Raw genomic sequence first — 23,631 nt, 5'->3', positions numbered from 1 at the left:
CTCGTCTATAGGTACACACCAGTGCGATATAGTTAAAATCTTCAGCACTTACACCATTCTTGGGTTTCGTGGATTGTCCTGTCAATTAGGATTGTGTCTTACTGTGAACGGGTATAAGTAGATCCGTCATGCTAAGTTGTCATAGAAATTTGGTAGCTTGGCTCACAGTAAGATAATCAGTGCAATTTGCTTTAATCTATTATAGTTCTTGTATCTTCCTGTGTAGTTATTCCAATTCTTATTTAATTTTGCGTTCAAAGTTGATCGTCAATTCCTTTTGTTTCTCTCTTCTTAAAGTAGTTCAACTCTTTTTTCGTAGTCTTAGTCAGAAAACAAGGGTTTTCTTTCTTCCCATTTTTTTTTTGGTTAGGTATTCATTCATTCATATTAATTCTTCAATGCACTCTCGTTCTTCTTGCTCGTACGTTCGCTCTTATCTTTTCTCTCTTATTTGCACTAATTCATTAGCAAATGATATTTTTAGCACAATCATATCGCACATAATATCACTAATTCAAAAGTAAATACATTTTGTAATTGAAGTAACGCTAGCTATTGTTATATTTTATTTTAATTGCGTAAATTTTTATAATTCACACTATCTTACTTTCCTTTGAATAGAATACTTTATATATTGTTTGTTGCCAATTTATTTGCACGATATCGATAAAACTAAGCTGTTAAATAACTAGTAACCTTAAGTAATGTTCAATGTAAATCGTCTCGAGATTACAAATTGAGTAATTCTTTTCTACCAGTCGCTTTAAGATACGCATTCTGACCAAATTTATCATTTCTTTATCATTCACTAGACTTGCACCACTCACTCTTCCATCTGGGCTTTTCCAAGTATATTCTCGTAGTTTACAAAATGTTTTTCAACTTATTCTCCTTCGCATTCATAAAGGTTTTGAGAATGGTCTTAAAATGCCTGCAATCATTCCTAAAACTTACAAAGTCTTGACAGTCTAATTCTGGTAATTGGAGACTCATTTCTTTGGTTGCTTCCGTAAAATAGTTCTATAATAAACTTTTAATTCCATAAAATCTCGTATGGTAGGCTTGAAGCAGTTTACTTAATATATACGATCCCAGGTTCCCAAGAATTCGTACATATAGGTTTATGCTCTTCGAAGCATGGAGCCTACTGCACTCGGAGAATTCTCACCATCTGATGGCTTACACATATATCTTTACTTCTTGATCACATTCTTTAAACATAGCAAAGCAAGTTCTCAAACAAGTTTAACTGCTGCAAGTCAAAAAGTTCTGAAAAACTCCTTATAAGCAACCAACTACACTCTAATCACACGCCAAAGATTCGATTTCAAAAAACTCGTTTTCTGGTTTTTTCATAGGTGAAGGAGTCCAGGATATATAGGGCTATGTTATGTGTGGTAAGCACCTGGTTCTTTTTGAGACTAAATGGGGATGCTGAAAAGAAATACCACTTATTGTCATAAGTTTCTTTCTATTTTTGTTATAGGTATTGGTCTTCTTCGTCTTTGGGTGCCATCTCCTATCGGAGGTTGGATATCATCATTGCTATCTTTACTTTATTTGCCGCCAATCCCTTAAATTTCTCATCCATCAAATTCTCCATCTACCAAATCTTCTTCCGTTTCTCTTTCCTTGCATCATTACTCTAAGCGCTGTTTCTTGCTTTCATGGTGTTCATTTCTTTACCCATTCCTCGAAGTATTTCTATAATTGTTTTTCTTTTTGTCCCCGATATGCTGCTCTATGCCCCTGAGCATGCTTCTCTAACTACAACTGTGGTTTGTTTATGTGTTCTTGTTGTATATAGCATTGTAGACACATATCCTCTAATAGCAATGTTCTTCCTCTTAGTTCTGTTACTTACTTACCTTTCTGGAACAGAGTATTGTTTTCAGTTTTACAAACGCATTTCTTGCTGTTTCTATTTAAGTTCATATTGCTGGTGTGTGGTCATTATTTTCTATAATCCAGGGATCCCGGTAGTTCAATTTTCGAATTCTTTCTATATGTCGATCTAGTAAATGTATTGATGCACTATATATATTGAAGAGTGACATAACACATCGCTTTCTCACTCCAGTAAATATTTGTTATTATTCTTAAGTCTCTGTTGTCCATGTGGTATTAATGGTACTAGTACAAATATATTATGTTCGCTACTTCATGCATTGCTTCTGATCTAAGTCAGCCTTTTTAAAGCAATTAATAAATAATGCTATTATCCAAACAATCAAAAAAGTCTATTCTATGAATCAAATACATTCTTTAATCATGGAGCATTCTATGATATAAAAAGGCTGAAGAACTGAAATATTGTTTTCTATCTACAATCTTCTAATGAGTTTCACATAGTGATTTCATCTATACACGTCTGGCCAGCACAACTGTTGAGTGCGTAAATGATAACAGGCAATAACAAATTTTCAAGTTAAAACAAAAAATATAGCGCTTGTGCCCCTCCTTGTTCTCTTATCACTAGTGTTTAATCTAATATTTTGGAAATATGTAAACACGAAAAACAAGATTTTTGGCATTCCTGCTGATGTGTTTTATGATAAAATAAGAGCTCCATTGGGAGGGAAAATCGTTAATCTATTTGCAGAATTCACAGATATGTACGCATAAGATCTAAGATCTCCCTGATAAAACTTTTCTATAGAGTACCACTACTCATCTTGTCATAGAATCTTTTTCATCATTTATCAGCAACTCTGGTATGCCTCAGAATCTTTGAAAACTTCATTTTGAAACTCAGGTTTGATTTTGGACGTCTTTAAGTCAGGGGACAGGTCGCAAGTAATCAATTACAGACCCATAAGTATATTAAGTTGTATCCATAAAGTGTTCGAGAGCCTAGTATGTGATTTTCTGTCAACCAGTCTAAAAAGCTGTTTCGTTAACCAATAGTTTCGATTTCTTCCACAACGTTCAACTAAACTTATCTTACTTACCTTTACTGATTGCATGAAATCCAATGATTTCAGTAGGAAATCAGGAAAGTTGACGAATCAGTTCGAGTTAACCATTCAATCTTAATTAACAAGTTGAAGACTATTGGTATACATGGTCCGCTTTTAATGTGGTAGAACACAAATGGTGCGACTTAAAAATTGTCATAATCAGATCAAGGTATATTCTGGAGTACCACAGGGTTCTCATCTTGGTTTACTACTTTTAAACATTTATGTTAATGATATCTCATCTTGTTTCCTTCATACAAATTTTCTTATGTTTGCAGATGATCTGAAGTTGTAAATAAAAGTTCACAAAACTGATGATTGCATAAATTATAATCAGTGTTTGAACTGCTTGGTTCAATGGTCTGATTAAAATGTTATGGAACTAAACGTCAAGAAGTGTCATTTGGTGGTTTTTAGTCATGTATTGAGCATTTCTATTGCAACACTATTGAGCATGTCTACAACATCATAAATTAATGTCTTTTGGTTGGTGTGTCCCAAATTAGAGACTTGGGAGTTATACTTGATAGTCAGTTGTCATACGTACCTCTCATATCTCCATTAACACAAAGTCTCTTCAAATCTTCGGTTTTGTTAAGTGTTGTACAATAGATTTCCTTAATGTAACATCCATATACGTAACCATCCATAACGTTGTTTAATAAAACTTGCACCAAGGCAGTCAACAACAAAAATGCTGCTTATCGTCAATGTCGCCAAGATCTAAGCCCTGTAAATCGTCTCAACTTTATTGTCTTGAGAAATGCGAGCAAGCAGATGATCGATATCTGCAAAAAAAATATAATGAAAGAGTGAAGAACAAACTTCTTAATTGCCCAAATGGTTCAAGATCATTTTGGTCTGTAGCAAAAGCAGTTGGCCAAGGTTTTTGTAGATCAAAAATTCCACCATTGACTAGGGAAGAGGGTTTCATTGCAATTATCGCAATGGTAAAGACTTGCTAGGTCAGATGTTCGCATCAACTCTACCGTAGGCCCATAAGGCAAAATACCACCGACTTTGCCAGAAAAGGCTTTTTCGATGCCAAAGATAGTCTTTCGTTACAGCAATCTTGAAAAAGTTTTCAAAGATTTAAATATCAATAAGGCCACCAGCCTTGATGAAATACCACCAATAATATAAAAAAAATGTGCGGTCGTGCTGACACCACCGTTGAGCAAACTGTTTTCTCTTTCATACAGAAAAGGTCTGTTCCTTCCTGTTACTGGAAACTTGCGCGGATTCAACCCATAAAAAAGGAAAAACGACGGTGCCAATGAATTAACGTCCAATTGCTTTAGTCCCAGCAGTCGCTTTGCTGGGTGTAAAGCTTTACACCCAAACACATTTTGAAGCTGCTTGATTCCATCCAGAAGAGCGCCATACATCTTATAGGAGATCCAGAGGTAAATAAACCTTGGACAGTTTGACGCATAGAAGGAAGGTGGCAGCATCACGGCATATAACTTACTAGATGAATACCAAGAGCCTTTTACCAAAGAGTTATTACATCTTTTAATGCTGATCCCAAGTTTTCTTTCTTACATCAAATTATTGTTCTCTTTACTTGTGTGCTCACACCTTGATTATTGGTCATCTATTTGGAACTCTTAGTACAAAGTTCATATTTAAACCATCGAAAGAGTTCAGAGGTCTTTAAGATATATTTCGTTTAGGGAACATTGGGCTAAAGATGATATCAATTATCGTCAGTTAGAGTTATCTCTTAATATGACAACTCTCCAGATCCGTTGTACACATAAGGATCTAGACATGTTATATAATTTATTGCCCTCATTCAGTTTTAGCCCTGAGTTGATAGCCTTGTTCTTATATTTATTTATAAAAATTTTATTATGGGCTTGACCGGTGAATAAATAAAATAAATCAATAAATTAAGGCTTTGCTATGATTTTTCTGCTTCATAGGTATTTCGGCACCAAAGAACAGAATTGGCCAGGCGTGTATATTCCTGAAAATTATGTGAAAGTTACCTTTAATTTAATAATTCATTCTCAAGTAAATTATTTTCTAGCTTCATACTTTAAGAAAATTTCTTTATACTCCACTTTTCTTTTAGATTTTCTTTTTGATCTTAAACAATAGCATTGCTGGAAGAGTTTAAAGCCGGTGCAATAATACTAATTTTAACTCCCTAAGTCTTGATAATGATAGAAGAAACAGTTGTAGAGGTTAGCAGATCTTATACTGTCAAGTTCATCATCTTTGTTGTTTGCCTTTCTTGTTTTTTTGATTACTGTCTCCCAAATTTTAATTAGTATTTAATTTTAATAGTTTCCTTAAACATTTCTTTACCATCTTTTATGATACCTTAAGGATGCCTCTCCCATACAACTAAATCTGCCCGATCCTGCATATGCTCTCCTGTAGGTAAATTCGCGGATTCTTTTTGAATATTTTTATTTGGACTGGTTGCAAGACTTCAAGAGTGAGCAAAATCTTGTGTTGAGTTTTTTCTCAGTATTATATATTTCTCAGCTGTAAACCAGTTTCAGTTTCAGTAATTTAATAATGAAGATTTTGAAACTGATAAAAAGCAATGGGCTAGAATTAAATAATTTTTCTCAAAGTAAGCAGCAGGATCTTCCAGCCTTTTATTTACGTTAATATTAATATTTGCTACATATAGAGGGTGTCCCAAATTCGAGGGTGACTATTGGAATCTCGGAAACCGTACAGGGTCGGTTAAAGAAAGGCAAAGTTGCGCAATTTGGAGCTTAATAAAATGACGTTTAAACATTTTTAAAATTCCGGATACTTCCGAAGTTATCCGAAAAAAATCGAAAATTGTCAAATTCGTTTTTACCTTCTACTGAATTTATTTAAAGAGACATCGGAAAACTAAAAACAGTTTTTCATTGCCACTTTTTATACTCTACAACATGACGCAAAAAAAAATAATTCGACGTTTCGTTTTTTTTTCTTATGGGCGCCATATTAGATTTTCTCATTTTTAAAAAGTATTTTTAATTGCCTTTAAGATGCGGTATCGCACTTGCATGTCCGATTACTCCTTCTAGTACTTCCCATAAGAACTCCATGAGTGCAAGAAGAATTTGATATGGTTTTTTTTAAACCAATTCAATGAAAATGTATCCTTTCCTAACCTAATATTTAGATTATTTTAAATTTATATAGTAGGCCATGACAAAATGACATTAGCCCTTAGTTAGACTTAATAAAATAGGAAGGAATAATTTTCATTGAATTGGTTTAAAAAAAGCATAAAAAGTGGCAATGAAAAACTGTTTTTAGTTTTCCGAGATCTCTTTAAATAAAATCGGTAGAAGGTAAAAACGATTTTGACAAATTTCGTTTTTTTTTTGAATATCTCAGGAAGCATCCGGAATTTCAAAATGTTTTAAACGTCATTTTAATAAGCTCCAAATTGCGCAACTTTGCCTCCATTTAAACGACCCCGTAACTCTTACGGTTTCCGAGATCCGAATGGTCACCCTCGAATTTGGGACACCCTGTACATTAATATTTCCTAAATTTTGAGGGGACCAGTCAAATTTCATATTAAATCCGTTTTTTGGAGAAAAATAGGGAAACCAATTTGCAGTATGGCATTTTTCTCCCATAATTTTTGATAAAACATTCTTTAAGAAAACGTGCATCCTACCACTTTAAATAATGCACATGACTTCGATATTTGCTGATATTAAATATTGCCTTAAATGGTAAAACGTCCGTCGAACCACTTTGGCTTATGCATGCATATTACCATATTTTATGTATATTTTTAAAAGCCTTATTATCGTAGATTTTACTACCATAAAAACCTTGAAATTAACCTTCTCAATACAGGCTCTCATTTCCCAACTTACCAAATCAATAAACCAAATTCATAAACAATTATCATACGTATATTCGTACCTTTGGCCGCCATCTTTCCTTTTATGGGTACAAGATACAGCTGGTAAACAACAGGGGGGACCCCATATCGGTGGAAAAACGCCTCAGTTCGTCCCTGACTGAAAACCCCACACAATTGTTCACCAAACCGAGGCTGACTTGCTCCTCATTTCGAACCGGCAGTTTACTTCGCGCTCACCTGATCGTAACATCGACACACCTGTTTGTTTTTCAATTTAAAACAATCGCGTAACGCGAGTCGGTCTTTTTCTATATTAAAATATTCACTAGTGCGATTGTTTTTTTGTGTGACGGAACTTTAAACGATTAAAGCGAATTCATTAACAACAATGTTCTAACCCAGAAAAGTAAAAAAAAATAAATTACGCTAATAACTAAATAACTTAAACTTAACACGATGTCGATGTACAAGTTCGTAAAAGACTCGAGCTCCAGCACCTCCTCTAAGAGGTTATTTATGCAAGGCACCTCCTCGTCCTCCGCCTCACCCTCGCCGATTTTAGGACCTCCGATTGTCACCAGCTTGGACCAAAATGGCGAGAGTTTCCAAGCGGTCCATACGAAAAAAAGACTTTCCACGGAAGTGCTCGGGAGTTCTTTGGAAACGATTAAAACCAACAGGAGGGGTGAGGATGGTTCGAGGAGGATCACCACTCGGATAGTGAGGAAGGTGACCACTTTGACTAGGGGGGAGGAGCAAAGTAAGGCGGAAGATTTGATGAGGAGGGGTCAGTTGCAAAGTATTCGAAGTCCGGAGGATTATGCCAGGGAGACTGAGAGTGTTGAGGTTAAGAGGGCTAAGGTAGGCGCGAAGATTTTTTGAATTACATAAACATGGTTTCCTTTTTGAACTTGCCTATTTAAAATGTGTTGTCGGTAAATATCAATTGAAATAACGTCAAATTAATTGAAAACATCACACTATCCATGTCACTTTCTCATGAAGTTTTGGACAACTTTAGTAAAGAAACTCTCAATCAGCTTCATTATGAAATTTCCGTAAAAGTAATAAAATCGTTACATCAGTCATGAATATACTTTAATTTTTGTAAAGCCTTTGATAGTATTAAGATGTTGAGTATGAATTGTTAATAAAATATTTGGATTTTTATAAAGCCTTTGATAGTATCAAGATACGAAAGTAAAATCTATAAAAGTCTGAAATACTTAGATTTCTGTCAAGCTTTTGACAACATTAAAATTTTTCAATCATTTGAATTACTCAATAACTGGAAAACGATTGTACTCACAAAGAAACTTGTAAGGACATTTTTGGTAAAGAAAATCATCAGCTCTTATATGAAACTTTTGTAAAATTAATAAAATCGTTATATTTGCTGTTAATATATTTTGATTTTTATGAAGCCTTTGATAGCATCAAGATTTTTTTCAATTTATTATAAAACTACTCAATAACAGTTATATTCACAATAAAACTTGTGGTGAAAGAACTCATTTAGCTTTTATGGTAAACTGATCAATACAATTGTTACAAAATATTTAGATTTTGGAAGAGCCTTTAATAGTAACAAGATAAGATACTAAAATCCATAAAAGTTTGAAATATTTGATTTTTTTGAAGCTTTTGACAACATTAAGATCTTTCAATCCTTTGAATTACTCAATAACTCGAAAACGATTATACTTACAAAGAAACTTGTAAGGACATTTTTGGTAAAGAAAATCATCAGCTTTCATATGAAACTTTTGTAAAATTAATAAAATCGTTATATTTGCTGTTAATATATTTTGATTTTTATGAAGCCTTTGATAGTATCAAGATTTTTTTCAATTTATTATAAAACTACTCAATAACAGTTATATTCACAATAAAACTTGTGGTGAAAGAACTCGTTTAGCTTTTATAGTAACAAGATAAGATACTAAAATCTATAAAAGTTTGAAATATGTGATTTTTTTGAAGCTTTTGACAACATTAAGATCTTTCAATCCTTTGAATTACTCAATAACTCGAAAACGATTGTACTTACAAAGAAACTTGTAAGAGCCTTTTTGGTAAACAAAATCGTTACATAAAATTAGTAAAATCGTATATATAATAATAATTAAAATAGTATATATAATTTCTTTAAAAGCTACACGCTCGGGCCTGAAAGTAAATAAAAATAGTACAAAAAGAACGCTTATAAAATATGCTAAAACTTTTTGCCTAGACATATCTAGATTTTCGGACATATTACAATTTTTAAATAGCATTTTACTAAAATTAAATTTACGCAGATTTTCAATAATCGTACCAACTTTGTACAGTACAACTTTGCATTTTTTACAGTTTTCATCACCCCAATGTTTACTCTGGAATCTGAAAGAGCCTGTACATATAAAAATCACATGACATCTTCTGTATTTACTCAAAACCAAACACTTAACGTAAAATCTGGACAATATTGGCAGTGACAATGAGACCCTTCTATATGAATAGATGTTGTATTCTTAAAGGCAGGCATTCACCCCTAACGGGTCACTTATCCACTTGAGAGGCATAAAAGTCTGGTGATTATCAGGATGCACAAATTGATTCTTATATGTGAGATATACCAGTCTTTGCAAATTTGTTATCAAAATCCTTCAGGATTTTTCGATTGCTTCGGTCAAGATGAAAACCAAACTGTCTAGTCTATCAGAAGAATATGGATATTTTGAAATAGTAACAATTGCATTATATTTAAAAAAATTAAATATTTAAAACAAAAAAAAACAATAATAAACTCAGCATATTATCGTTGCTGCTCTCAATTGATTGAGAAGTGAAAAAAAGATCCTGATAACTTTCTTCAAGGACTGCAGGGTACTTTCAATCTATTTTATATTTTACCTTCAGCCAGCATTCATATCTTTTAGCATTGATATCCTTATCAATTTTAAAAGTTTCAGTTAATTTTTTCATATTAAGCAATTCTCTTCTGGATCTTAGCTATTCATTTTATCACAATTTCATAGCCTCTCTGCTGATCAATCTTGGCAATATCAGCAATTACGTTACTGATCCAATATAAAATGAATCAAATAGTCTATTTTCTAATTCTAATAAAGTTTATATAAATGAAGGTTCCTAAACTCGTTTTAAATTCAGCCATCAGCTTATAAGATCATGCAATTCCGGTTTGGGACCCAATTTACAGTTGACCATAAATCATAACCATTCAATGGTGCTGAAGGCATACTCAGTTTCATAAAAGATTCTCAGCTGATTTGGTCTTTCACTTGAACAATCAGTAATCAGTTACTATTTATAAACTGGTTAGGAGCCCTTCTTTAAGGTGCCATAGACCCTTAATAGCTGACTTATTTTTATTAGATATAGAAATAATCAGTAAGCCCTGAAGTGAACCTATTATATTTATGGCGACTTCAGAAGCATCTTCTGCAGTAAACTTTCGTTAAATGCGTAAAATCGTTACATGCATTATCAATATATTTAGACGTTTGTAAAGCCTTTGACAGTATCAGCATTTTTTTCCAGACCATATGCGATTATACTTTGAGCCCAATCCACAATGGACCATAAGCCATAAGCATCCAATGGTGCTGAAGACATTGTCACTTCCATAACAAATTTTCATCTGATTTGGTCTTTCACTTGATCTGTCAGTAATCTCAGTTAGTTGCTATTTCTAAACTGGTTACAAGCCCTCCTTCAAAGTTCCATTTATTCAAAAGCATCTTGTGCAGTAAACTTTCGTAAAATTAATAAAATCTTTGTATGCGCTTTCAAAACATTTGAAAGTTTGTAAAGCCATTTTTTCAGTTCATTGGAAAACCTATAAAGATGCTATGCAAATATGCAATGGCTCCGAAGGCGTTCTCAGTTCCATTTAAGATTCTTATCTGATTTGATCTTTCACTTGTTCAATCAGTAATCAGTTGCCATTTCTATACTGGTTAGGACCCTTTCTTCCAAAGGTCCTTTAAACATTGAATCATAGCTGATCTATTTTTAGGATTTGTTCAAAAGTCTGTATCTTCTACAGTGCACGTTAAAATCGTTACATGCATTTTCAATAGATTTAGATGTTTGAAAAGCCTTTGACCGTATCAACATTTTTTCAATCCGCAATGAACCATAAACCATAAGCAGGCGTTGATAGTTGCATAAAGAATTCTGATGTAATTTGGTCTTTCACTTGATCAATAATCAGTTTCCTTTCCTAAATTTTAATGGTTTTGAACCAAGAACAGTAAATTTTCTATTGCAATATTTTCAACTCATTTGTTGGGGTCTAGGAGTCTTTTCGAACCTTGACTAATAGTTGATTTATTTCCTTTATGTCTCTTCCGAAGTTGGCCTTTTGGATTTACGGAGATTTCTTCAAAAAAATCTTTTACAGTTTCAGAGTCTGCACTAAGGCATCGTGCAATGTATACACTGAGAGATGCATAAAGACATTCTTGCGATAACGGATCTGTGTTTGAAAGCTAGAAGACTGGCGTAGTTACTACTATAGGAGACGTGAATCTTTATAATAATTCTTGAAACTAAATTCCAATTACAAGGAATATAAGAAAAGTAGTCTATTTTTGGTAACCTGTACATTAATGATCAGTTTTCAAAAAATTAAAGGAATACCTGAAATTGAATTTGAGTTGGGGATTATTCTTGGGTCAAGTGAAGTCAGAATAGGTAGAGATTTAAAGAACATTAGTTTATGGGGTAAATACCAACTACTTTGAAATTTTCCTGCAAAATTCAGCATCTCCTCACATGATAAAAGTGACAGATTTAGGGATGAATCATGGATTATCGTTATGTGAAGTCAAGTCGGAAGGTCAAAAATTTAATTTCTTGCAATCGCGAAAGTGGGTTGGGTTGGTTTGGGTTGGGTCATAATCGTCCTTTAAACTCCTTATAAGTAGTTGTAACGAGTTACCAATTTTCATTTTTTTTTGCAGCCATTGTTTAGAAGATATTTCAAGGTTTTAGGAAAATTATACTAGTCCAATTAGACAAGGATCCGCCTTTTTAACATTTTTATTACAGATTCAGATCAATGGTGAATTTTGCCTCAGGCCATTTAAATTCATCATCTATCTAGCTCAGACATTTTTAGTTACAAAAATCATCTTCTTTTTATAAACCATTATACAAACTCTTTCTTTTCAACAACAACAACCATGATAAAAAAAAAATCCATTTTAAGCAATTAAGCTTCTAAACATACCACCTGAATGACATCATCTTACACTGATGTAATCAGTATGTTTACCTACAGAACAACCATGATCATTTCCTCTCATACCAACTTTCTTGTCTAAATTATAAATCAGTTTACTCACTTTTTTTCGGAATATAACAGTATAATAAAATCGGCAAGAAGGCGTTTATATCGATACCGTTAACACTTTAAGCATATGCAAACGAAAGCCTATTTGCAGATAATTAAAAGCGTCATAGTAGTGATTTGTCTATTAAGTAAGACACTAATTAGGTGGGATATACTTGTTATCAGACTGTTAATTATGTGCAGCTTTGAATATTTCAGTTGGTGCCTGAAAGTTCTTCTTTTGTAGAAAGGCGATGCAAAGTTATGGAATGTTGAAACGTTATAATTAGCATTTGAGCTACATCCTAATATTAACATTAAGCAGTAAGCAAACATTCAGTTTAATAATATTATCATTATGTATATTATCGGGCAAGGCTAGCTAAGCACAATTAAATGTTGTAATATTTGGCAATTTACTCTCTCTTTGTTCCACTTGTTGATTAAATTGAACACATTACTATTTTGATGAAGTTCTCCAACTCTCAAACAGAGGTTAGGAGGTGATGGAAGATTAGTTGATCAGTTTTTTAGATGATTAAATTTTGTTAATAATTCTTTTTATTAACATAAGGAGGACTCGTTGGAATTAACCAACTTACTGCATCTGCATCTCTTTTTAAGGGTTTAGTTCCCTACAGGAACCTATAGTAAGCCTCAGGAAAAGCCTTTAGGGTGCCTTCGTTCCTGGTGGCTAAGACCTTTTTTTAATTTTCTTGCTGCCTTCAATTCGTCAATCTCTATCTTTAAAGCTCCAGTTTTCAGTATTTAATTCAAGGATTTTTTATTGTATACATACAAAAATCACAGTTTAAATGATATATGTTTCATAATCAATTTTTCGTCTAGATCATTCAACATCTCAAGAATTTCTATACAGGTAAATACTTTTTTTAAAGATGAGAAACTTAAAATATAATTTTATCCAGTTATAAGTCTTACTTGCAGTGCATCTAAGAGATTAATCTGTAATTGTTGCTTCTAAACGTGATAATCTTTTGCTGTTTTCGCTTATTACTGACTTATTATCAGCAGTACTCCTCCTAGTAAATAACTATTGGTCATTTACTGGGCCTCATCAAATTTCTTCAGCCAACGTACCAACTGAATTTAGGCTAGATCGCCTTATATTCAGCACAAAATTTGTAATATTTATATTCATTTAAATTATTAAAAATTCAGACTATACTATCCACTACTGGGTACAAGTGACCATATCTGTATTTAGTCCTTCTTGGCGCAGTTCTGGATTTTTTCTAATAGTGGTGAAACTATTCTATCTAGTCTATCCATCAATATTGGTACAGTTGATGAAGAAGGCCCTTATGGAGATATTCAGGACTCTACAGCTACCTGTACTATCTGTTCGTTCTTTTGCATTCCATTAAAGTAAAAGAAATTTCATTTAGTCTAAAAAACGATCTTAGGACTGTAGGATCGCCTATGTAGGCCTATTTTTTCTTTCTAAATTTTTATACTTATCTTCATATAAAGTTTGAGAATTTCTATTCACATTCCATAAGATAGAAGAAACCTGAGTAAGAATTGCTGAAGTTCCGCTCAGGTTCTTCTTAAAGATTAGAAGCTTAGATGATTATTTCTTCAATATTATCAACAGTACTTATTCTTGGGATTAACTATCGGTAATTTATTGATTCGCTGGAAAAAATTACATTACTATAGTTGATAAACCGATTGTGTTTGGATCTTCTGTACTAGTTAGAAGTCTCCCATCAATACTGAATGAGTTGATGAAGAAGCTTAATCAGGTTGTATTATCAGTGGTAATATATGAATCTAATTCATTATTCTCTCCCATCAACATTGGTGCAGTCTATAAAAGAAATTGGTGTGTTGATTTTGGTGGTTCAGAACTTTGAGCAAAAGAAGATTTCTATTCAGTTTCATCATTTCAAAATATCATAATTTTATAATATTGAATGGTCCGGAAATTTGGAGATTGACTTTTTCGTAGGATGAATTACTATTAGTTTAGGGTAGGAATTGATCATCTATTAGTCTAGTACAATATTGGTGCAGTTGATGAGAAACTTGCTTTATCTTTGAAATAATTTATGGAGCTTCTAGTAGACAATCAAGAAATGTTTAATATTTGGGTAAGATTTGCTGATAATAGATAAAACCTAATCTGTCGAAATCACTTCGGAAGAACTAATTCATACTTGGCTATTGATCCTGTAAATACATGTAACACAATCCTGCCTCGGCACCAATTTATAAGCCCTAATAGTAAGAGTATCTGGATGACGTATACCAGCTCACTAAATTTCAGGACTCCAGTAGGAGATGTAGCCTAATTATTCTAGGTTGAAGAGCTTCTACTGCTTGAATAGGCTTCTAAGGTCATACAAGAAACTGACTGTGTTCCTTTGAATTGGTTAAGAAAATACTTGTGTATCTGCTACGGTACAACCAGATGAGAAATGAAGATCATACAGAGATGAATTGAGTTTTACTGCTGTTTCGTGAATGTGTTTATTCCAACACAGCACTTTGTCTAGTTGGACTTGACACATGGAATTTCATTCACCCCATCAGTATGCCTTAATGAGAAGACGATCTTATTTGAGGAAAACTTGTGTACTATCTTAACTTGGGACAAGGTAATCTTTAATGAACCCACTGACGCAGGCATTGTAATATAATTGGCAAACCGGGTTAATTTTGCCCTCGCTTCAACAAATGCTAGAACACTAATGTATATTAAAAATGAAATGGGTATCAATGCAGACCCTTGGGGACCACCAATATTGAGTTCACCTTAGTCAGAGAAAACCCTAAGAACCTTGATAAATTGTGTCCCAATTTGCAGATATGACTTTAAAAGAAAATGGTATTTTTTGAGTTTTTAAGACAGTAGTTTGCATATATGTCACGCAATCAAATGCCTTATAGAAGTCATACAACATGGCACCTGTACTGATAGTTGTTAAATCAGTCTGCATTGTACCACAACAGTTCCAAAATGTCGATGTTCATTCATTCCAGAACCTAAACTAGCAGGATGTAAGTAGGCTGTTCCTTTCAAAATAAGTTATAATTCTGGTTGATAGACACTTTGCAAGGATATTGGAACTGACGGACAGAAGGTAAATGGGTCTATAGTTGTCTGGCAAGTTGTTTCCTTTTTTTTTAAATCGGAACAAATCTAGCTACTTTCAAGACGTCAAAAAAGATATTTTATAAATGTATGATTTATATTAATGATAGTGCTGTTCTTTAAATGTTTAATAATATCTCGTATCTTCATGAAAGACATAACTCTAAAATGAAAGAGAACTATTACTTCACACAGAACCTCGATAGAATCTTTTAAGCACTAAGTATTTTATTGAAAATCCTAAGATAGTTAAAAATCCATTAATATTCTTCATAAACATATTTAATAATTCGAATAAATCATGCTCTCATTCCAAATCACCCGAACAATTCCAATAAACAAAAAATGATTTATTAAATGCTTCAGCGCCAATCTTTTTTATTAATCTGATGATACCGATCATAAACTATGCCGAATCATTTAAGAGTTTAATCTTGCACGCTTTTTCTATTTTATTGTTTAATAAACTGACTCTGTAACGAGGTGTAATCTTGATATCTGAATCTGCTTTTTTTTCGTTTACCGTTAATATAACTGCTAACGAGGATTCATATTGTTTTCAGCAGAAAGACAAAGAAGAAAAAATAGTTTTTTTTTATATTACGTTATTATAAATCTGTCATGAAAAAGTAATGTGAGTCATTTGGAGAGGCTCGACTTCCGGTACAAGAGAGCCTTAATAGTATATATTAATTTCTTCAATACAGGAAGTCGAAATATTGATAACTGTAATTTATTATGACTTGTAAAAAAATATCACTCGTGCTTTTCTGAAATATTATTTGTTTCTCTTTATTTATCTGCAAATTAAAAAGTCCTCTCGTCATCGTATGTACAAGTAATAAATAACTCCTTAAACAGTAGTCCTACTTTTTCAATGTCGTAGCGTCATTGACGCCATCGATTCGACTTATTTTTCAATGTGGTAATACGGTAGGAATGTAATTATGCAGTTGGCTTCGTGTAAATAATGATCTCTTTGATCGTTACTCCTACGCCTTATGACCGTAAATTTGTTCGTAATTAATTCATAGTAAAGAGAGATGTTAGACATTCAGGTTATGGGTGTAAGAGTTATTATAGTTAAGAGACTTGAACATTGGTATTGCTGCATAAGGTGCCAAAGAAGAGAATGTCGCTCTTATGATTATTGAAAAAGAATGCTGCTGCTGTATATACGAGGAGAATACTATATGAGAAGGCAAACCTAGTACTATTTGTAAATATTCTAAAGTAATAGTTGTAGTCAAAAATGTGGATACAGAATTTGCTGTTATAAGGATCTGATTTAATGAGTGAATCGTAGATCAAATGGCTAAATTCTGTAACCGATACTGATCTTATTCTTAAAACTCTTATGTGAATTGACCTTGTTGGAGCAAAAGTAGCAAAGACATTTCTTCATAATTATTAATCGTTGTTTCTTGGTAGCTATGTTCAGGATTTGGCTCTTTGTGTTCTTAAAAAGTAGTTTAGAGAGAAGAGAGACTCTCTTATTTTTTATACCAAAAATAACGGGAATAGCTTAATCCTCAACACTGTCAGATGTTGTTTTTTAATATAATGAAGCGTCATTGTTGTATCCCTATGCAGTTCAAAGCATAAGTCTTGTAAATATTACGTTCAGTATCGATTTGAGAAAAGAGAAAAAAATAACAGGATTAGCTTAATCCTCAATACTTTTTCAAAGGTTGTTTTTATACAAATGAATAATTGTTTTTTCCCCAACAAAAATTCAGTATCTTTAACCAATTACTTCAAATACTTTGTGGTAGTTACTTTGATTTAACTGTAGACTTAACTTTTCGATCATTTTGCTACAATACTTTATTTGCTCTTCATTTGAAGATAATGGATGAAACTGCTCATGCTATTTTTGTAATTGAAAATGGTTTTAAAGAAATCACTGAAATCAAGATCATTGGCCTCAAATTGGGTTGTGGACTCTTCATCTAACAAAAATACTTAAATCTTCAATATTCAAATTGTCAAATAACTATATCCTTGATTCAGAAAATCATCTTCTACATCTTTATCCTATGAGTTTAAATATTTGTTCCTGATTGCTGTTTTGTGAATTGAGGTCGGGCGAAGTTTTCCATACGTCATACACGTTCTCTATTTAAATTGCATATAATAAACTAGTACTTGATAGTACTGGCAGCTTGATCCATTGATAGCGTTATTCGTATACAAACCTTTTGCGTTGACAAACCTTTTGACGTATTTCGGCGTTTATTTTTTAAACAGTGGTTTTCGATAAATCCGTGGTGGGAAGTTTTCAAATGAACGCCCTGTATCTGAAGAATCATTGTATTCGCAATACAGTACAAATCAGGATTGATAGGATTAGATTCAGTACCTTGAACTAATCCCTTCAAATTCTTTGTGTTAGCTACCTTGATTTAACTGCTGTAGACTACACTTTTCGAACATGCTCTTTAATAGCTCCAGAATTGACCTGAATGAAAACTAGCAAAGTCGTGTTTCAAAATTTCTTCATGAATAATAATCGTTGTATCTTTATAACCACATTCAGTACTTGATCCTTTGCATTGAAGTTTTTAAAAAGTAGATTTGAGAGAAGAGATACTTGCTTGTTTTCTGTACCAAAAATAACAAGAATAGTTTAATCCCCAGTACTTTCATAGATTGTTTGTTCTATAAATCAAGAATCATTGTTGTATACCCAATACAGTTTAGAGTCAGTCTTAAGAAGTTTAACTTCAGTACCTTCAACTAATCACTTCAAATACTATGTGGTAGTTATATTAGTTTAACAGCTGTAGACTACAATTGAGTTAAAATAACTGTTGAAGACCTGCATCTGATTGTTGCCTTCTGAATTTTAGTTGGGTGAAGTTTTCAAAATATTTTTTTAAGATCTCCCACTCATAATATACGGTCTTCGTTCAAATAACATTCTTTAAAATTATTTCTATTGGAATATAATAAACTAGTACTTAAGTTTAATCTATTGACAGCGTTAATCGTATGATATTCATTTTGCTTAGTGTGAACATAACATACAAATTCAAAGAAGGAAACTTCGATTACTTCTCCTCTTTTGAGACAGAGGTTAACATGACTGTTTTTCGTTCGTTTGTGGATATGTTTTATGGACTTTCGCCTGTTACTTTTTAACTTTTGCTTCAATGATGACGATCAATTCTCTCTGTTTCTTGTCTCAAGGCCCTCGCCAACATTTTCCTGCTCATTTATCAGTTCTATTTTAACATCCAGACACAGTTTTTGTCTTTTGTCCGGGCTTCATGCTCTTTTTTTTTAGGTCATCAATCTTTCTGCGTATTTAAGCTTATGCGCATTATGTCATTACAAAAAGATCTTAAAAGATGACAATATTGAATTGATGCATCCTTGTCTCTCCATCCTTTATATTCCTTCGTAGATGTTGCTTATAATTTCTATTGTAAACCACTAAAGCAATCTTCGATATTTAGTTGCAATGATTATGCAAAATAATACAAAATCAATAAAATAAATCAAGTTAAAAATCTCCGTTGTGTTGTGTTATTCGTTCAAAAAAAATGTCTGCCTACCATACTCACCGCTTTCGTGCATGTTAAACAGATCTGACGTCAAACTGTAAATATTGACAATGTTTTGAGCATAATAAACAACTTTTCAGATCGTATAAGGACTTATGATAATAAGGTGTTAATAATAGTTTTATTAAATTATCGTCGTAGCTGTATACTTTTATAATAACAAGAAATCGCATGTTTTTTAGTATCAAGTAATCAGTGTCAATATTGTAAATGATGCTTCAAAAATAACCATAAATGTAACCTGTTCAATCTTTTCCAGATCTCGGACATAATCGTGGGTCAAGAACCAAACGTTTCGGCCAGAGACTACCTCCTCAGGTGGGCAAAACGAACGACGCACAAATATCCGGGAGTACAAGTGCAGGATTTCACGAAATCCTGGAGAGATGGTTTGGCTTTCTCGTCGATTCTGCATAGGAACCGGCCCGATCTTATTGATTGGGGTAGGGTTAGGAGCCAGAGGCCCAGGGAACGTCTGGAAACGGTGTTCTTTGTTGCCGAGAAGGAGTATGGTGTCACCAGGCTCTTGGATCCAGAAGGTACAAGATTTTGTTCACAGATGTAGAAAATTAACGAGACATACGTGTAAGATTATAAAGGCAATAAGTCAATGGTTTTAGCCAAACGCAAATATCAGTCAACTTAATTAAACAGAAATGGCACATATTTGGCCTGCTATGGTTAAAATGAAAAGAAAAATAACCTTATATGAGAAATGTAAAGTACAGATGAGCTGTTTTCTTTCAGGCTTGACTTTAGCAGATATCCAGATTTATTTGACTAATATGACATTGAAGGATATAAATTATAGTTCTGCCAATTGTGAAATGCCTCTTGGGTCATTCAATCTTTGGACTAGCTCCAGCCTGTAATGTATTCTTCTTTTGATATCCTTCAGCTTTTTTTATGTTTTTAGTGACATCACATTTTTGGTTGTTTTTTTTTGGAAGGATACTCAGTAGTACTTTTGCAGCAGCTTTTGTTATTACTATATCTTCATATTTCAGCAGTTTTTTGATACTGTTACTAGTTTTGATTTAAATATGGGACTCTTACTTATACCTTTGAAATGGAAATCTATCCTAAACCTTTGTATTCATTTTCTGTACCTTCACATGTTCATTAAACTATTTTTGTTGTTCTGTTAGAGATTCGCAGTCGTTCCTTTTTCTATTTTCTGCAATTTGAAATCATCACTTTTCTAATGCATGTATTTGTTGTGACCATAAAAGGCATTCTAGTTATTTATTATTTCTTTTTGATTAAGGCTTGCAGGTGACTTACCTTTTTTTTCCAAATAGATCTTTAGAGCTGACTTAGTGAGCTAAGTTGACTTGTAGAACAAAATTCAACTTTACTGTCCTTGCTAAAATTTGTCTTAAAGAATTTTCTTTAAATTCCAAGCCTCGCTTAACAAGTTTTAAGCAATTATATATTTCCATTAATATGTTCTGAAACAGGTTACTTTAGTGACCTACACATACCAATTTCAAGATCTCCGTCAACCTATGGCAACATCGGTATGCGTATAAGCGTATTCTCGTACTACTGATCAAACTCTGGATGTGCGTGTTCAGAATCGGGCCTTATTGTGAATAACCACGCTGGCAATGTTGCCATATGATGTAGAAAGGAGTGGTGTTCTTAAAATTATTTAAGTAAAAAGGTGATTAGTCACTCCTAATTCCTAGCCAGGATACCACTCTGAACTACAATATAAATAAACATGTTATAAATGGGTTTTTGTTTGTTGTTACTCATTCTATAGTTATCTTAAAACTTAGATAATTTGGGCGATATTGAAAAGAGTATGACTCATTTTGTATCACTTTCTACGTAAATTTTGTCTGCATTTATCGAGGCGGGCCTGCATCTGCGTCTCACATTTTTTGACTTGAAAAGGTTAAATAAATACATTATTTAAATCACTGTAACGGATTATCGTGTTAATGTAACGGGTTGAATTTTTATTAGGCAAGTTTGAATGCAAGAGTTCTTGAATTAAAAAGTCAAAAGTTACGATAAAAATAATGTAAAGATAAAGTATATACAATATACAGAGTTAAAAAAGCTAGTTTAGTTCTAAAAAAATTATACAGGGTGGTACATTAAAATATTTTATATAATTAATTGATATATATATACAGGGTGGTCCGGTTTCGATGGCGGAAAATTAAACGGCCGATGGAGAACGAAAAAATAACAAGTTTGCTATTATAAATAATATTCGAAAAATGATTCGTTAAAAAATTACAGGGTGTTAAAATTCTAATTAAAAAACCATTTTTTTTTTATTTTTCTTAAACCACTTTAGATATTTTAATGAAATTTGGCACGCTTAGACAGTTAATCAAGACGCATCTTTTTGTGCGAAAATTATTAATTTTATTTACCAGTGGCGTGTGTGCGGGCCGATCTTTATAAAATTTTAATTAAAAAAATGATGCGCCACTGTTTTTTTTTTAATTTCTTTTTTTTATGAAATCCTTGTTTAATTTAAAATAAAAAATATGTCTTTACTTTTTGTCGTACGACACACCGTTTGCGAGTAAAAATGCTGATTTATAAAAACACATAAGAAGATAACACATTTAATTTGTTTAAAAACAATAACAAAATAAAAACAATTAATAATTAAAGAAGTTGTTCAAAATGCAGCCTACCGACCTCAATACATTTTCTACACCGAGTTATTAAGGAGTTTATTGCAGCCAGTACCACAAAATTTTGATTTTGCATGTCATTACATGCTTCCTGAATTTTTAAGATTAATTCCTCTCTGCTAAATACGGGATTAGCGTAAACTTTATCCTTAATGTTTTCCCAAACGTCTAGTGGATTAAGATCCGGTGACCTGGGTGGCCAGGGTATTGGTCCAATACCATTTTGATCATTAATATCATTCCTCCCTAGCCGGCCAATCCACCTTCGAGGGTAATTATTATTAAGCCAGTTTCTTACACCTATTCCAAAATGTGGGGGGGCTCCATCCAGTTGTATCCAATTTTTATGTCTCAAATTAATGGGTAATTCCTCAATGTAGTCCGGCAGACTATTATTTAAGAACTCCAGAAATACTTGTGAGTTTAGCCTTGAAGGTAGGAAATGCAGACCAGAAACAACATCACGAATAACGCCCAACCAAACATTAACGGAAAATTCATTTTGAAACGATCTTGGCCGAATTGCATGAGGATTCTGTTGTGCCCAAACATGAATGTTATGAAAATTTATCACTCCGCGTCTTGTAAAACAAGACTCATCCGTCCAAAGTATCTTGTGTAAAAAGTCGGGATTTTCCTCTGTTGAGTTTAAAAGCCACTAACAAAATCTTACTCTCTTTTCAGCATCACCAGGGTGTAAACCCTGAACAGGCTGTAGGTGATATGCATGCCTGTGGTCAGCGTGTAAGGTTCGCAATATTTGAGATTTAGGAATTTGTAGTTGTTGAGCTGCCTTGTGAGAGCTCAGCCTTGGATTATTATCAAAAGTGCGCAGTACACGATTTTCATTATTATTTCTCTGGTTTCGGTATTGTTCATTATTACCACGTAGACCAAAGTTCCTAAATTTTTGATGTGTTCTAATAAACACGCGAGCATCTGGAATTCTTCTATTTGGATACCGTCTTCGATATTCAGGAACTGCCGCTTCCGCATTTCCATCACAAAATCCGTAACAAAAATGAATATCAGCGTATTTATTACTTGAAAAACGCATTTTTCACAATACTTTTAACAACACTGTTAACAATAGCAAAATGAATAAGTTAACCAACGCAATAATTTGACTTACTTAAATAATTAACTGTCATACAATAAAATACAAACAAACCGTCTTTTGTTTTATGCATGCATTGCCTTCTTGCCGGCATTATTATATTCATTATTTATTTGAATTTTGGAATCCAGATTCTTGTGTCTTTTTTAGAACCCAACAGAAAAATTTAGTCTTTAATTAAATTTAGTACTTTCATATTTTTTGTTTAATAAAAAAAAATCAGCATTTATAAAATTTTATTTTTTTACTCGCAAACAGTGTGTCGTACGACAAAAAGTAAAGAGATGTTTTTTAGAGAAGAAATTTAAAAAAAAAACAGTGGCGCATCATTTTTTTAATTAAAATTATTTAAAATTGTATGAAGGTCGGCCCGCACACACGCCACTGGTGAATAAAATTAATAATTCTTGCACAAAAAGATGCAGCTTGATTAACTGTCCAAACGTGCCAAATTTCATTAAAACATCTAAAGTGGTTTAAGAAAAATAAAAAAAATTGATTTTTTTTATTAGAATTTTGACACCCTGTAATTTTTTAACAAATCATTTTTCGAATATTATTTATAATAGCAAACTTATTATTTTTTCGTTCTCCGTCGGCCATTTAATTTTCCGCCATCGAAACCGGACCACCCTGTATATATACAGTGCTTTTCTTTGAAGTCCCCCCCCATTTATTTTTTGAACGGGTCAAAAAAAATTTTTGAAACTTGGCATAAGTAAATTGGTCTATAGATACTATTTTTCACTGTAAACTAGGTAGTTGTAAATTCCAAGATGGCGGCTGGGCGACATCTTGAGAAAAAATTTTAAATAAAAAGGGGGATCGTGTGGTACCTCATTTTAAAGGTCTCAATGAGTACTTTATAATCCTGAAATATTAGACCCATATCTTAACTCGTTTCAAAATGGCGGCCTAATAAAAAAGCATTTTTTTTTATTTTAACGTTTTACATTTTTATGATTTTTGAATAGGTAAAAATCAGTGTACGAAAATAAATGCGTCACTATTTTATTTTG

The 23,631-nt window shown here is 32.8% G+C and overlaps 1 protein-coding gene across 36 annotated transcripts in view; it reads left to right on the top strand.

Annotated features, from left to right (window-relative positions):
* LOC126734862 (dystonin) overlaps positions 1-23,631 on the top strand; it is a 426,801-nt gene that overhangs the window by 243,463 nt on the left and 159,707 nt on the right. For 32 of the 36 annotated variants that reach the window (XR_007660193.1, XM_050438655.1, XM_050438650.1 and 29 more), the window contains one exon: positions 19,092-19,371. Coding sequence is in view for 35 of the 36 variants with exons in the window: in XM_050438655.1 (XP_050294612.1) it covers positions 19,092-19,371 (280 nt within the window). In the remaining variant the exon portion in view is untranslated. Of the gene's footprint in view, positions 1-7,004; positions 7,663-19,091; positions 19,372-23,631 lie in introns of those variants that run through there. The other 4 variants (XM_050438677.1, XM_050438657.1, XM_050438672.1 and 1 more) reach the window with 4 other exon arrangements.

The sequence above is a fragment of the Anthonomus grandis genome, chromosome 4 (genome assembly GCF_022605725.1).
Source record: "Anthonomus grandis grandis chromosome 4, icAntGran1.3, whole genome shotgun sequence".
NCBI lineage: Eukaryota > Metazoa > Arthropoda > Insecta > Coleoptera > Curculionidae > Anthonomus > Anthonomus grandis.
The sequence above is the reverse complement of the archived record's forward strand: the minus strand, read 5'-3'. Positions and strand labels throughout refer to the sequence as shown.